Source organism: Mobula hypostoma, chromosome 1, assembly GCF_963921235.1.
Source record: "Mobula hypostoma chromosome 1, sMobHyp1.1, whole genome shotgun sequence".
Lineage (NCBI taxonomy): Eukaryota > Metazoa > Chordata > Chondrichthyes > Myliobatiformes > Myliobatidae > Mobula > Mobula hypostoma.
In genome coordinates this window covers 179,935,723-179,948,396 of record NC_086097.1, presented here as the reverse complement: position 1 = coordinate 179,948,396, position 12,674 = coordinate 179,935,723, and the positions used below count along the sequence as shown (strand labels likewise).

Below are 12,674 nucleotides of genomic sequence, written 5' to 3'. Positions count from 1 at the left end.
TGGACGGCATCCAGGGTCAGGATCACTGGAGTTGTCAGGCAGTGGAACGAACTGCGGGGCCAGCATGCTGTGGGATTCTGTTGTGTGATTTTAAAAAAAAAATTAAATTGATTTTTTTTTGTTCAATCTACCATGATTGCTTCAGTTCTGAATGTCTATGACATTGCTGTCCATAGATCGTTGTATCCTTGGTGAATGGTCGGCCAGGCTCCACTGTCTTCAATGACTCTCCAGTTTTAAAGGAATTCACCAAAGCTACAAACATCAGGCTTCGATTTCTCCGGACTAACACCTTGTTGGGTCATCTGATATCCAAGACTCAAAAGGATCCAACAGTCACTCGAAGGGTAAGTCTTGTGCTGACTCAATAGAGAAGCCTAACAAAATGTCTTCAATTAGAATCATACACATCAGAAACAGGCCTCTTCAGCTCAACTTGTCCAAGCAACCAGGGTACCCATCAAACTAGTCCCATATTCCTGCATTTGGCCCGTATCCCTCCTAATCCTGCCCTTCCATGCACCTGTCCAAGTGCTTTTCAAATGAAACTATTGTATCTGCCTCAGCCACTTACTGTAGCAGGTCGTTCCATACTCTCACTACCCTTTGCTTGAAAAGGTTGCTCCTCAGGTCCCTTTTAAATCTTTCACCTCTCACCCTAAATCTAAGCTTCCTCGTTTTGGACTCCTCTACCCTGGGCAAATGAGTGTTATCAGCCATCATTTATTTCAGATTTCCAGCATCTGCGTGCTTTTGGTTTCCATTTTTCATGGAAGGAGAAACAGTTTACCTTTCTGGTTGAAGATGTGCTTTGAACGTTCTCCAACAGGAAGCACTCACTCTGTGTCCCTCTCCACAGCCGCTGCCTGACCCGCTGAGTTTCCTGCATTTTCTATTTTATTCCTGTCACCAGCTGTCAGTCACATTACTGAATATTTGTAACTATCTTTAACCTTCACAAACAGGCAGTAACACTTAGGAGCTTCTAAAAATTAAAAGTGTTAAAAAAAAAAAATCAGGAACTGAAATTTCAGATATCTAAACTGCTCTAACTCTGAGTGATAATCTGGCACTAGGCGAGCAGATTTACCCCGATGTTGGATGTTTTTTCTGACAGCTCACTCTCTTGTTATATGGAATACAATCTGTTTTTATTCATTGACATCAGCTGTAGACAGGGTCATGAAGAGTGCTTTTGGCCCATTGGCCTTCATAAATCAGGGCACTGAAGCAGGAGATGGGATGTTATGTTGAAGTTGCACAAGAGGTTGGTAAGCCAAATTCCGAGTATTGCGTGCAGTTCTAGTCACTTATCTTCAAGAAAGGTATCAATAAGATTGGAAGAGTGTACAGAAAATTCACAAAAATGTTTCCTGGACTTGAGGACTGGAGTTATAGAAAAAGGTTGAATATCTGAATAGGTTAGGGCTTATTTCCCTGGAGCACAGGATACCGAAGGGAGAGCTTGTAGATTATACAGAATTATGAAAGTATGGGTAGGATCAATGCATGTAGTTTTTTACCCCCTGAGGTTGGCTGAGAATAGAACTAGAGGACATAAGTTTAGGATGAAAAGTGAAATATTTAGGGGGAATTTGATGGGGAACTTATTCAGGGTGGTGTGAGGGGCAGTGGTAGTTGTGGGTTCAATTGTAACATTTGAGAGAAGTTTGGATAGGTATATGCTTGGGAGAAGTTTGATTCAGGTGCAGCTCAGTGGTACTAGATGGGATATCAGGATAATGTGGACTAGATGGGCCAAAGGGCCCACTTCTGTGTTGTACGACTCAATTTAAAGGGTTTTGGTTTTGCAGGCTGAGTCAGCATTTAATTGCCATCCCTAGGTACCCTGGAAAAGGTGGTGGTGGGTGAGCTGCCTTCTTGTACCACTGCAGCCCTTGAGTTGTGGCTATTCCCACTGTATTCTTGCTCTTAGGGAGAGAGTGAGCTCCATAATTCTGACCCAGAATTAGAATCAGATTTATTATCACTATTATATGATGTGAATCTGTTGTTTTGCGGCAGCAGTACAGTGCAAAGGACATGAGGGGCAACTTTTTCACTTGGTCCAAGCGATGGTAAAGGAGAAGTTATATATTTCCAAGCAAGCCAGGATGAAGTGTGGCCTGGAGAGCATCTTCCAAGGAGTGGTATTCCTAATAAATAAATATATAATTAATTTGTAGTAACCTTGGGGAATATGCAAGCAGCCCAGACTCTTTTCCCCATTTGCACTGTAGGGAGTTAGTGAACAAACCAGGTGCCGGGCCATCAGGATTTCCAGAGACACAAGAGAGACTGTGGATGCAGGAAAGATCAACATGCAAAAAACGGTGTAGGAACTCGGCAAGTCAGGCAGCATCTGTGGATGGGAGTAAACGGCTGATATTTCAGACCGGAACCCCTAATCAGCACTGGAAAGGAAAGGGGTGGAAGTCAAAGTAAGATAGGGAATGGGGAAGGAGTACAAACTGGCAGGTGAAAGGTGGAAGCAGATGAGGGGGAAGGTGGATAGGTAAGGGGGTGTTGTGTGAGAGGATGGGAGGTGAAAGGTGGAAAAGATAAAGGGATGTAGAAAAAGGAATCTGATAAGAGAGGACAGGCTATGGGCAGGTCATGTGGGCAGAGGACGAGAAGAGAAGTGGTGAGAAAGCCAGCAGAATTGGGGGAAACAAGAAAAGGGCTGGGGTGGTAAACAGAAGAGATAGGTTATTGAACGTTAGAGAAATTGATTTTCGTGCCATCAAGTTGGAGAGTACCAGGTGGAATATGAGGTGTTGCCCCTCCAACTGCATTGTGGCAGTAGATTATTTGCAAACCACCGGATTCCAGGTTATGTTTTATTGGAGAGTGCTCAGTATTTTATTTCAAAGGACACTGCAACAAACTTGTGCACGCAAGCTCAAAGCAACAGATGATTCCCTGCCTCTGGGGAGAAAGACTATATGCATTTTCCCTATCTGCGTCCTTCTAAAGCTCACCCCTCAATCTCCTATGCACCAGTGAATAAAATCCCCAACTGCTAAACATCTGTCCATAACTCAGTCCCTTGAATCTTGGCAATATTGTTGTAAATCTCCTCTGCACACTTTCTGGCTTAATGGCATCTTTCCTACAGCAGGGTGACCAAAACTGTACAGAATATTCCAACTGCAGCTTCACCAACCTCTTGTAAAACTGCAGCTTATCATCTCCACCCTGACCGATGAAGGCCAATGTGCCAAAAGCCTTCTCCTCTATTCTGTTTATCTGCGATGCCACTTTCAGGGAGCAATGTCCCTGTACTCCTGAGTTCCTTTGATCTACAACACTCCTTGTGTGTTACCTTCACTGTTAAAGTTCTAACCTGATTTGTCTTCCCAAACTGTTAACACCTTGCAGTTATCAAATTAAACTCCGTTTGCCATTCCTTGGCCCACTTACCAAGCTGATCAAGACCCCTCTGTAAACCCTGATAACCATTTTCACTGTCAATGACACCAGCTATTTTAGCGTCATCTGCAGATTTACTGGACGTGCATTGTACCTCGGTACTGTGTTATGCAGAATGCACTTTGATATTGCCTGGGGCTGTGGAAATGCATTTTATTTATTTGTTAGTAACACATTTTACTTGATATTTTGTTATCAGCCTTGCTTCAGTTTCTTAGTAATACAGTATGTGGCTATTAATTCTGTCTGTTTTCTTAGTATTACTACAGCATCAAGGACATCAGTGTTGGGGGCCGCTGTGTTTGTAACGGACATGCAGACTCCTGCGAAGCCCAGAACCCACAGAACCCCTTCCTGTAAGTAGTCGCTTAGATTGTTGTGTGCACTTATGAACATCACCAAACGGAGATTCAGCATCACTGCGGTGCTTTGATCAGTTGGGAGATGGGCAAAGACTCACATTCATCTCCACCACCCTTGTCTGTTGCATCTGATGTTTCCAATGTTCCAGCGTGGCTCTTCTACATCAGTGAGACCAAGTGCATATTGGATGACAATTTAGCTGAGCACCTGTAACAGCCTGGAGCTTCTGGTTGCTAGTCATTTTAATTAGCTCCCCTTTCCCACATCAGCCTTCGAACATGTTTTGTCATGTCAACTCTTAGCTTTCTTTTCTCCAGGGAAAATGATCTCTATCCAATCTCTCCTGATGACTCAAGCTCTCCAATAGAGCCAACATCCCGGTGAACCTTTCCTGCACCCTCTCCAGCTTAATCCTATCTGACCAAGTGCAGCTTCACGATGCCTTGTACAGCTATAATATGACATTTCTTCTCTTATACTCAGTGTTCACACCATCCTCGCCACCCTGTCAACTTCTGTCCCAGTTTTCAGGGAATTATGTATGTGTAACCTGAAGTCTCTTTTTTCAATATTGAATATATATTCATATTGATTGATATAATTTTTTTCTGATTTCCTGCCACAGGAAACTATTCCTCCTTATTTAGAACAAACTGTAATACAGTACAGGCACTTTGGCCTATGTTGTTGTGCCAGCCTTCTTACCCACTTCAAGATCAATTCCACATAGCCCCGCACTTTTCTTTCATCCATGTGCCCATCTCTACCATCCCTGGCAGTGCATTCCATTCACCCACCACTTTTTATGTGAAAAGCCTACCCCTGACATCCCTCTATACTTTCCTCCAATGATGCCCTTGTATTAGCCATTTCTGCCCTGGGAAAAAGCACTGGCCGACCACTGTATCATCTTGTACACCTCAATAAAGTCACCTCTCAACCTCCTTCGCTCCAAAGATAAAAGCACTAGTTTATTCAATCCAGGGCTTATTTATTCTATGGAACCTCTCACAGTTTTCATCTGAGTAATAATGACAGCGATTCTCCACATTGTTCTCTGTATAATGGCTTTATTTCACTATCATCAAATTTCCTTAATCTTCAAACACCACCTTTCATAGTGATGCAACACAGAAACAGTCCCTTCGGCCTGTCAAGTCAATGCTGACCATTGCACCTGTCTGCACTTATTCCATCTACTAGCATTAGGTCCGTAGCCTTTATAGTTATAACGACAGTATAATCTCTCTTGTGGTGTTTGTGCAGCCTTTCATATGTTGACATTTGCTAGCTCTTGTTAAGATCAGCTGGGTATGTTTGCCTGTTACTGACATGTTATATGATGTTCAGGTTGCAGTGTAAGTGTCAGCACAACACCTGTGGAATATCCTGTGAACGTTGCTGTCCTGGGTTCAATCAGAAGCCATGGCAACCAGCTACAACCTCATCAGCCAACAACTGTGAAGGTAAGTTTAATTAGTGCTCCTTTTATCCCAGTACAGATTCAGAAACATCACTGTTTGTCTACTATTTAGTATCTATTGAATGAAGCCTGGTTTCTTCATGACGTGGCAGGACTTCGCAAAGGTAGACTCGGAAGTACCTAGTTTTGCTTTCAGAATGCAGAATAAAATGTTACAGTTATGGAGAAAGTGCAGTGCAGGTGGACAATAGGGTGCAAGGACAATGGAGAAGTCAAAGCCAAAGAGGGTATATAATAGAGTAAAAATTAATGGGAAGTTAGAGGATTGGGAAGCTTTTAAAAACCAACAGAAGGCAACTAAAAAGTCGTTAAGAAGGTAAAGATGGAATACAAAAGTAAGTTATCCAATAATATTAAAGAGGATACCATAGGTTTCCACAGATAAGGTTGACTATTTTCTAAATGGAGAAAAAAAAATACAAACACTGAGGTACAAGTGGACCTGGGAGGCCTTGTGCAGGATTCCCTAAAAGTTAATTTGCAGGCTGAGTTTGTGATGAGGAAGGCAATGCAATGTTAGTATTCATTTCAAGAGGAATTGAGTATAAATGAAAGGATGTAATGTTGAGAATTTATAAAGCACTGGTGAGGCCTCACTTGGAGTATTGTGAAGTGTTTTGGGCCCCTTATCTTAGAAAGGGTGTGGTGAAACTGGAAAATGTTCAAAGAAGGTTCATCAAAATGATTCCAGGATTGAATGCAAACACGAGGAATTCTGCAGATGCTGGAAATTCAAGCAACACACATCAAAGTTGCTGGTGAACGCAGCAGGGCAGGTAGCATCTCTAGGAAGAGGTACAGTTGACGTTTCAGGCCGAGACCCTTCGTCAGGACTAGTCCTGAAGAAGGGTCTCGGCCTGAAACTTCGACTGTACCTCTTCCTAGAGATGCTACCTGGCCTGCTGCGTTCACCAGCAACTTTGATGTGTGTTGCCAGGATTGAATGGCTTGTTTATATGAAGAGTGTTTGATGGCTCTGGGTTGCATTCACCAGAATTCAGAAGAATGAGGGGTGGCCTCATTGAAAAGTATTGAATGGTGAAAAGCCATGATAGAGCGGATGTGGAGAGGATGTTTCCTATGGTGGGAGAGTGTAAGCCTAGAGGAGAAAGCCTCAGGATAGAGGTGAGTCCTTTTAGAATGGAGATGAGGAATTTCTTTAGCCAAAGCTTGGTGAATCTGTGGAATTCTTGGCCACAGGCAGCTCTGGAGGCCAAGTCTTTATGTATATTTAGGGCAGAGGTTGATAGATTCTTAATTGGTAGGGATACAGGGAGAAGGCAGGAGACTGGGGCTGAGAGGAAAGTTGGATCAGCCGTGATGAAATGGTGGAGCAGACTCAATGGGCCAAGTGACCTAATTCTGCTCCTATATCTATGGTCTTAACAAGATAGATTGTGAGGTCAAGAGTCATCTTATTGTAATAGAACCATTCAATAGTCTTGTAACAGTGGGGTAGAAGCTGTCATAGAGCCTGATGGTATGTGCTTTCCAGCTTTTGTATCTTCTGCCTGATGGGAGGGGGGAGAAGAGAGAATGTCTATGGTGGGAGGGGTTTTTGATTATGTTGGCTGCTCTACCAAGACAGTGAGAGTCTGGTTCTTTTGATCACTATAAATTTGTGTCCCCTGTTAACTCACCTCCTCCTGGAAACATTTTCTCCCTATCTTCACGGATATCTCTGATAATTTTGAACAGTGTTTGCTGTGAGGAGGATGCTAAGAGGATGCAGGGTGACTTGGATAGGTTAGGTGAGTGGGCAAATTCATGGCAGGTGCAATTTAATGTGGATAAATGTGAGGTTATGCACTTTGGTGGCAAGAACAGGAAAACAGATTATTATCTAAATGGTGGCCGATTAGGAAAAGGGGAGGTGCAACGAGACCTGGGTGTCATTATACACCAGTCATTGAAAGTGGGCATGCAGGTACAGCAGGCGGTGAAAAAGACGAATGGCATGCTGGCATTCATGGCAAGAGGATTTGAGTACAGGAGCAGGGAGGTTCTACTGCAGTTGTACAAGGCCTTGGTGAGACCACACCTGGAGTATTGTGTGCAGTTTTGGTCCCCTAATCTGAGGAAAGACACCCTTGCCATAGAGGGAGTACAAAGAAGGTTCACCAGATTGATTCCTGGGATGGCAGGACTTTCATATGATGAAAGACTGGATGAACTAGGCTTATACTCGCTAGAATTTAGAAGATTGAGGGGGGATCTGATTGAAACGTATAAAATTCTAAAGGGATTGGACAGGCTAGATGCAGGAAGATTGTTCCCGATGTTGGGGAAGTCCAGAACGAGGGGCCACGGTTTGAGGATAGAGCGGAAGCCTTTTAGGACCGAGATTAGGAAAAACTTCTTCACACAGAGAGTGGTGAATCTGTGGAATTCTCTGCCACAGGAAACAGTTGAGGCCAGTTCATTGGCTATATTTAAGAGGGAGTTAGATATGGCCCTTGTGGCTAAAGGGATCGGGGGTATGGAGAGAAGGCAGGTGCAGGGTTCTGAGTTGGATGATCAGCCATGATCATACTGAATGGCGGTGCAGGCTGGAAGGGCCGAATGGCCTACTCCTGCACCTATTTTCTCTGTTTCTATCTCACAGGTATCTGGTCTTCTCCAGTCACTGCTGTATTGGTGAATCCATGTACACACAGCTCTTCTGATTGAATCTCTAATAACCAGTTATCCCCTTCCCGGGGATCACCACAGACAACGTAGTTGTGTTGGCTTCGTGGAGCCAGGGTTCTCGAGCAAAGCTGGGCTTAACTCCAGCAGGATCCTCAGACACAGCTGGGGTTAGTCCCAGCATGAGCTGTTGCCATTAACAATGACAGATTCCAAAGAAAAAGGAATTAATGTTTGTGTAAATCCATTCCAGATGTTGCCTTGCTTGCTGTTACCAGCATAACATGTCACTGCTGTAATACAGGAGGTGAGGCAGTAGACGCCCTGCAGAGATTATCCAGTGCTAACTGCGCTTCATCTTTTTCAGATGTCTGAGTAATAACGTGACCAGCATACAAACAGGAGTCAGCTCCCACGTTAAATGTGAGCTGCTCTCCGTCACAGCTACAGGGAGATGGTCAGTAGCAGCAGGGGATAGAGGTACTGGCTTTCCCCACCAATGCGCAGCTCCCTGTCCCATCCCATCACACAGGAGCCCCTCTAGTGACCCTTTTGGGTTATTGACCCTTAGCTTCAGGACCCCGATTCTCAGCTCAGCTCTCAGTGGCAATTTTAGACATACTGGGTAAGACTGTTAGAGTCATGGAGTCACACAGGAAGGATGCTCAGCTTACATCAGTGGTGCTGAGGTCAAGAGGGTTGGGAGCCTCAGGTTTCTGGGAGTGTATATTACCGATAGCCAGTCCTGGCCCAACCAGATTGACAGCACGGCCAAAAAAGCTCACCAGAGCCTCTTTTTCCTCAAGAGTCTCGGAATTTGGTATGTCTCCTTCGGCCCTTACTAATTTTTATTGATGCACGATAAGAAAGCCTCCTATGTGGATGCATCACAGCTTGGTATGGTAACTGCTTGCCCGTGATGGCAAAAAACTAGAGTTGTGAACAGAGCTCAGGAGCCAGCCTCCCCTTCATGGACTCTGTCTACATTTCTCACTGCCTTCATAAAGCAAATTAAAGACTTCACCCACGCCGAACATTCTCTCTTCCCCCTTAACATTGGGTAGAAGATAGAAAAGCCTGAAATCAGGCTCATGGACAGCTTCTATCCCACTGTTATTGAACTGTTCGCTAGTACAATAAGATGGACTCTTGACCTCACAGTCTACCTTGTTACGAATGTCCTTGCACCTTGCCTGTCTCCAGTGCACTTTCTCTGTAATTATATTCTTCATTCTGTTATTCTTTTCCCTTGTACCACCTCAATGATCTGTATGGATGGCATGCAAAGCAAAGTTAACCCTAGCCGTATGTCTCTGGAACGTGGGAGGAAACTAGAGCACTTGGAGGTTGCAGGGAGAACATGCAAACTCCACACAGACAGCACCTGAGGATCAGATCAAACCTGGGTCTCCAGAGCAACAAGATAGCAGCTCAACTAGCTGCCACTCTGTAGCCGAAGTCTGGCTGAGCTAGGGTTGGCAGAGGTTGAATAGTTTGGAAAGTTTAATTCGGATTAAGGGGTATTTAGACAAACAAGGTATGGGAAAAATACTTTTCTCATAGAACATAGAGCCGAGAGTGGAATGGTCTATGATGTTGTGCCAATCTTTGAACCTACTCTAAACTCAATCTAACCCTTCCCTCCCACGTAACTCTCCATTTTTCTTTCATCTACGTCTCTATCTAAGAGTTTCTTCAACGTCCCTGATGCATTGAATACCAGCCAATCTAGGTGCTGTGTGCTGAGGTTGGAATCTCTTCAACCCAGTGTTGTGCTGAACTGCACTACCAGAGTCTGAAATAATGGCATGTTTCACTCTATAATGTACAGCATATCTTTCTTATTAAATCTCTGGTTGTGTTACTGCAGGCCTCTGATTGGCAGCCCCGTTATACACTTGTGCCCAGAATTCGTGCAGTAATCGCGTCTCCACATACTGTTTTTTGTTTGGTGCAGTGTAGATTGAACAGAGACGTTTGGAACATAATTTTGGCATGGATAATCTGGCTGCCTGTCAATGTCTCCTTGAGAGTAAAGTTCCTCCTTTTTTTATCAGATTTTTTTCTGTTAGAATCCATTCCTGAACTGTTGATTCAGGTTTTTACCAAATGACAAATTAGAAAGTGAACGTCAGAAAGTCCAAAGAGGCAGCTTGGTGCTGTTTGTTATGTCCTTAAAAACGGAAAGTTTTCAACAAAGAATAGATTGTAATAGGGCAATGATAAACAGTCCATCTCATTCTCCAGTGCCCCACAGGCTGATGTCTCCTAGAAGTTACCAGCTGCTTAGATTTGCCCCTCGTATTTCTAAAATCTCCCCCAAATATGTAACACTGGTGTAGAGTCAGGGAGTTGTACAGCACTGAACCAGGTATTTCAAAATAATTGGTTGAACCATCTGAGCTCATACAAATTGCCAGCATTTGGCCCATATCCTCCCTATCCTATCCACATACCTGGCCAAAACGTCAGCCCAACAATTGTAGAATTCCAATTTATTTTAGTATATTCAAATTATTGGGGAGATGAGTGTTGAAATAATTTGCCGTATCATTTTGCAGCTTGTAACTGCCACGGACATGCCAAGGATTGTTACTACGATGCTGCAGTGAGCCAGAGGAGAGCAAGCATGAACATCCACGGGCAGTATGAAGGTGGAGGTGTTTGCTTGAATTGCCAGGTATGAGGCAGGCTGCGTACCTGGGAACAAACTCGTCCACTAGCTGAAAGCAAGTCGCTGGAGGAACTCAGCGGCTCGGGCGGAGGCAGAGGGATGGTGGAGGTTTAAGGTCAAGACCCTGCAATCAGGATTGAGAGTGCAGAGGAGAGAGATTAGAGAAAATAGTGCTAGTATAAAGAGGTAAAATTACACACGCACGCACCACGCACATCAGTTGCCTTAGGGACATCTGCTTCTGCAGTCAGCAGGATATGAAAACTACCTTTCCTCTTAGTCCTGATGAAACTTTGATCATCCCTCTGCCCCCTCAGATGCTACCCGACCCCCTGAGTTGCTCCAGCAGGTGATGTGTGACTCCAGAGTCCAGCATCTACAGTCCCTTGTGTCTCCTTTCAGCCACCAGCCCCAGATCTGGTACATGAGACTGTGGCATGTGATGCTCCTCATTTCTTCACCATGACTTTTTCCGGCAATTTCCAATTGCTTCAATTAGTCTGAAATTAAAATTAAAACTAAAAATGCTGCCAATCTAACCACAGTAAACCTCTGATAATCTGACCCACATGGAAGATGTGATATGGGGACTGGATAATTTTCTGGACGGAGTCAGATTTGTAGGGCATTACAGCATGGGTATTGGTCCTTCAGTCTAACCAGTCCACGCTGACTACAATGCCCACACAGCTCGTCCCAATTTCTTGCATTTGGTCCAAATTCTCAAAGCCCCATACCTCCATGTACCTGTTCAAGTGTTTCTTTAATGGTACTATTGTACCTGCCTCAACTAATTCCTCTCATTCCATATAATCTCCACCCATTGCACCAGATTATCAGAGTTTTACTGTATTTGTGTTCATAATTAACAGGAATAGGCCATAAAATAGGCCTCTTTTTGTAGCATCCATACATGTCATGGTCTGGCTGCAAAAATGTCTTGAATGTTCTGACTGTTTTCTCCTCTTTAACTGGAGTGGGAGCAGAGATCTGTTCAGCTGGGTGTGGTGACAGTCAGCAACCATATGGCTGACCTGTATTGAGCAATCAGTCTTTCTTTAACCTGCTGAGCTGATTTGAACAATCTTTACAAGTGTTTTTAACAGGCATTTATTATACAAGGGGCAAAAGAAGAATAAATTTTATCTGTTGCTTTCCAGTGTGGAAATGGAGCGGTCAGACAAACACTGAGGCTACAAAACCAAACATCATAAACTGGATATTCAGTTTGTGATATCCTGAAGCTTTTCCAGAATCTTCAAGGCACCAGTCAAGAGATTGATGGAATACTCACCAGTCATCTGGGCAGAGTTATTCCATGCACTCAACAACCACCACATTTCCTTTCCACTATCTACAAGTCCATGTGTGATGGAATACTCCCCACTCACCTGGGCAGAGTTGGTCTATGCATTCAAAGACCTCCTTGTTACCTTTCCATGATATACAAGTCTGGAGTGTGACTGACTGGAGTCAGTCCATGTATTCAACATCCAACGCATGACATTTCCACCATCTACAAGTCCAGGTGTGATGGAACACTTCCCATTTTCCTGGGTAAAGTTAGTCCACGTACTCAGCATCCATAAGCATTTCTCCCATCATGAAGGCACAATTCAGGGGTGTGATGGAACACCCTTCACTTGACTGCTTGAGCGCAGGGACAAATATCTTCAGGATGCTTGACAAAGCAGCCTGCTTGCTATGCACGCATCCTAAACACTCCTTCTCTGCCTCCACTACCAGTGCACAGTGGCTGTAGTGTGCATCTGCCACTTGTCCAGCACCTTCAGGACCTTCCAAAGCCACCACCTCTGCCAGAGGTAGGGCAAGTTGAGGGAACCACCATCCACAGGTTCCCTCTCCTAGTCACGTACTTGAAAGCACATTGCCCATTCTTTCATTGCCACTGGATTGAAGTCCTCCCCAACATCACTGAAGGAGCACCTTCACTAGAAGGGCTGCAGTGGTTGAAGAAGGCAGCTCACCACTTCCTTAAGGGATAGGAAATAAATGCTTGCCTTGTGCGACACATCCGGATAAATGGACCAGTTTGGACAGAAACAGCTGTTAGCCTCAGAGTATGGTTGTGTC

At 44.2% G+C, this 12,674-nt stretch overlaps 1 protein-coding gene across 2 annotated transcripts in view; it reads left to right on the top strand.

The window, feature by feature from the left end:
* Nucleotides 1-12,674, top strand: part of lama3 (laminin, alpha 3) — a 321,185-nt gene that overhangs the window by 73,115 nt on the left and 235,396 nt on the right. For both annotated transcript variants that reach the window (XM_063060575.1, XM_063060566.1), the window contains exons 5-8: nt 177-347; nt 3,691-3,788; nt 5,146-5,261; nt 10,468-10,586. In XM_063060575.1, the coding sequence (XP_062916645.1) occupies nt 177-347; nt 3,691-3,788; nt 5,146-5,261; nt 10,468-10,586 (504 nt within the window). The remainder of the gene's footprint in view (nt 1-176; nt 348-3,690; nt 3,789-5,145; nt 5,262-10,467; nt 10,587-12,674) is intronic.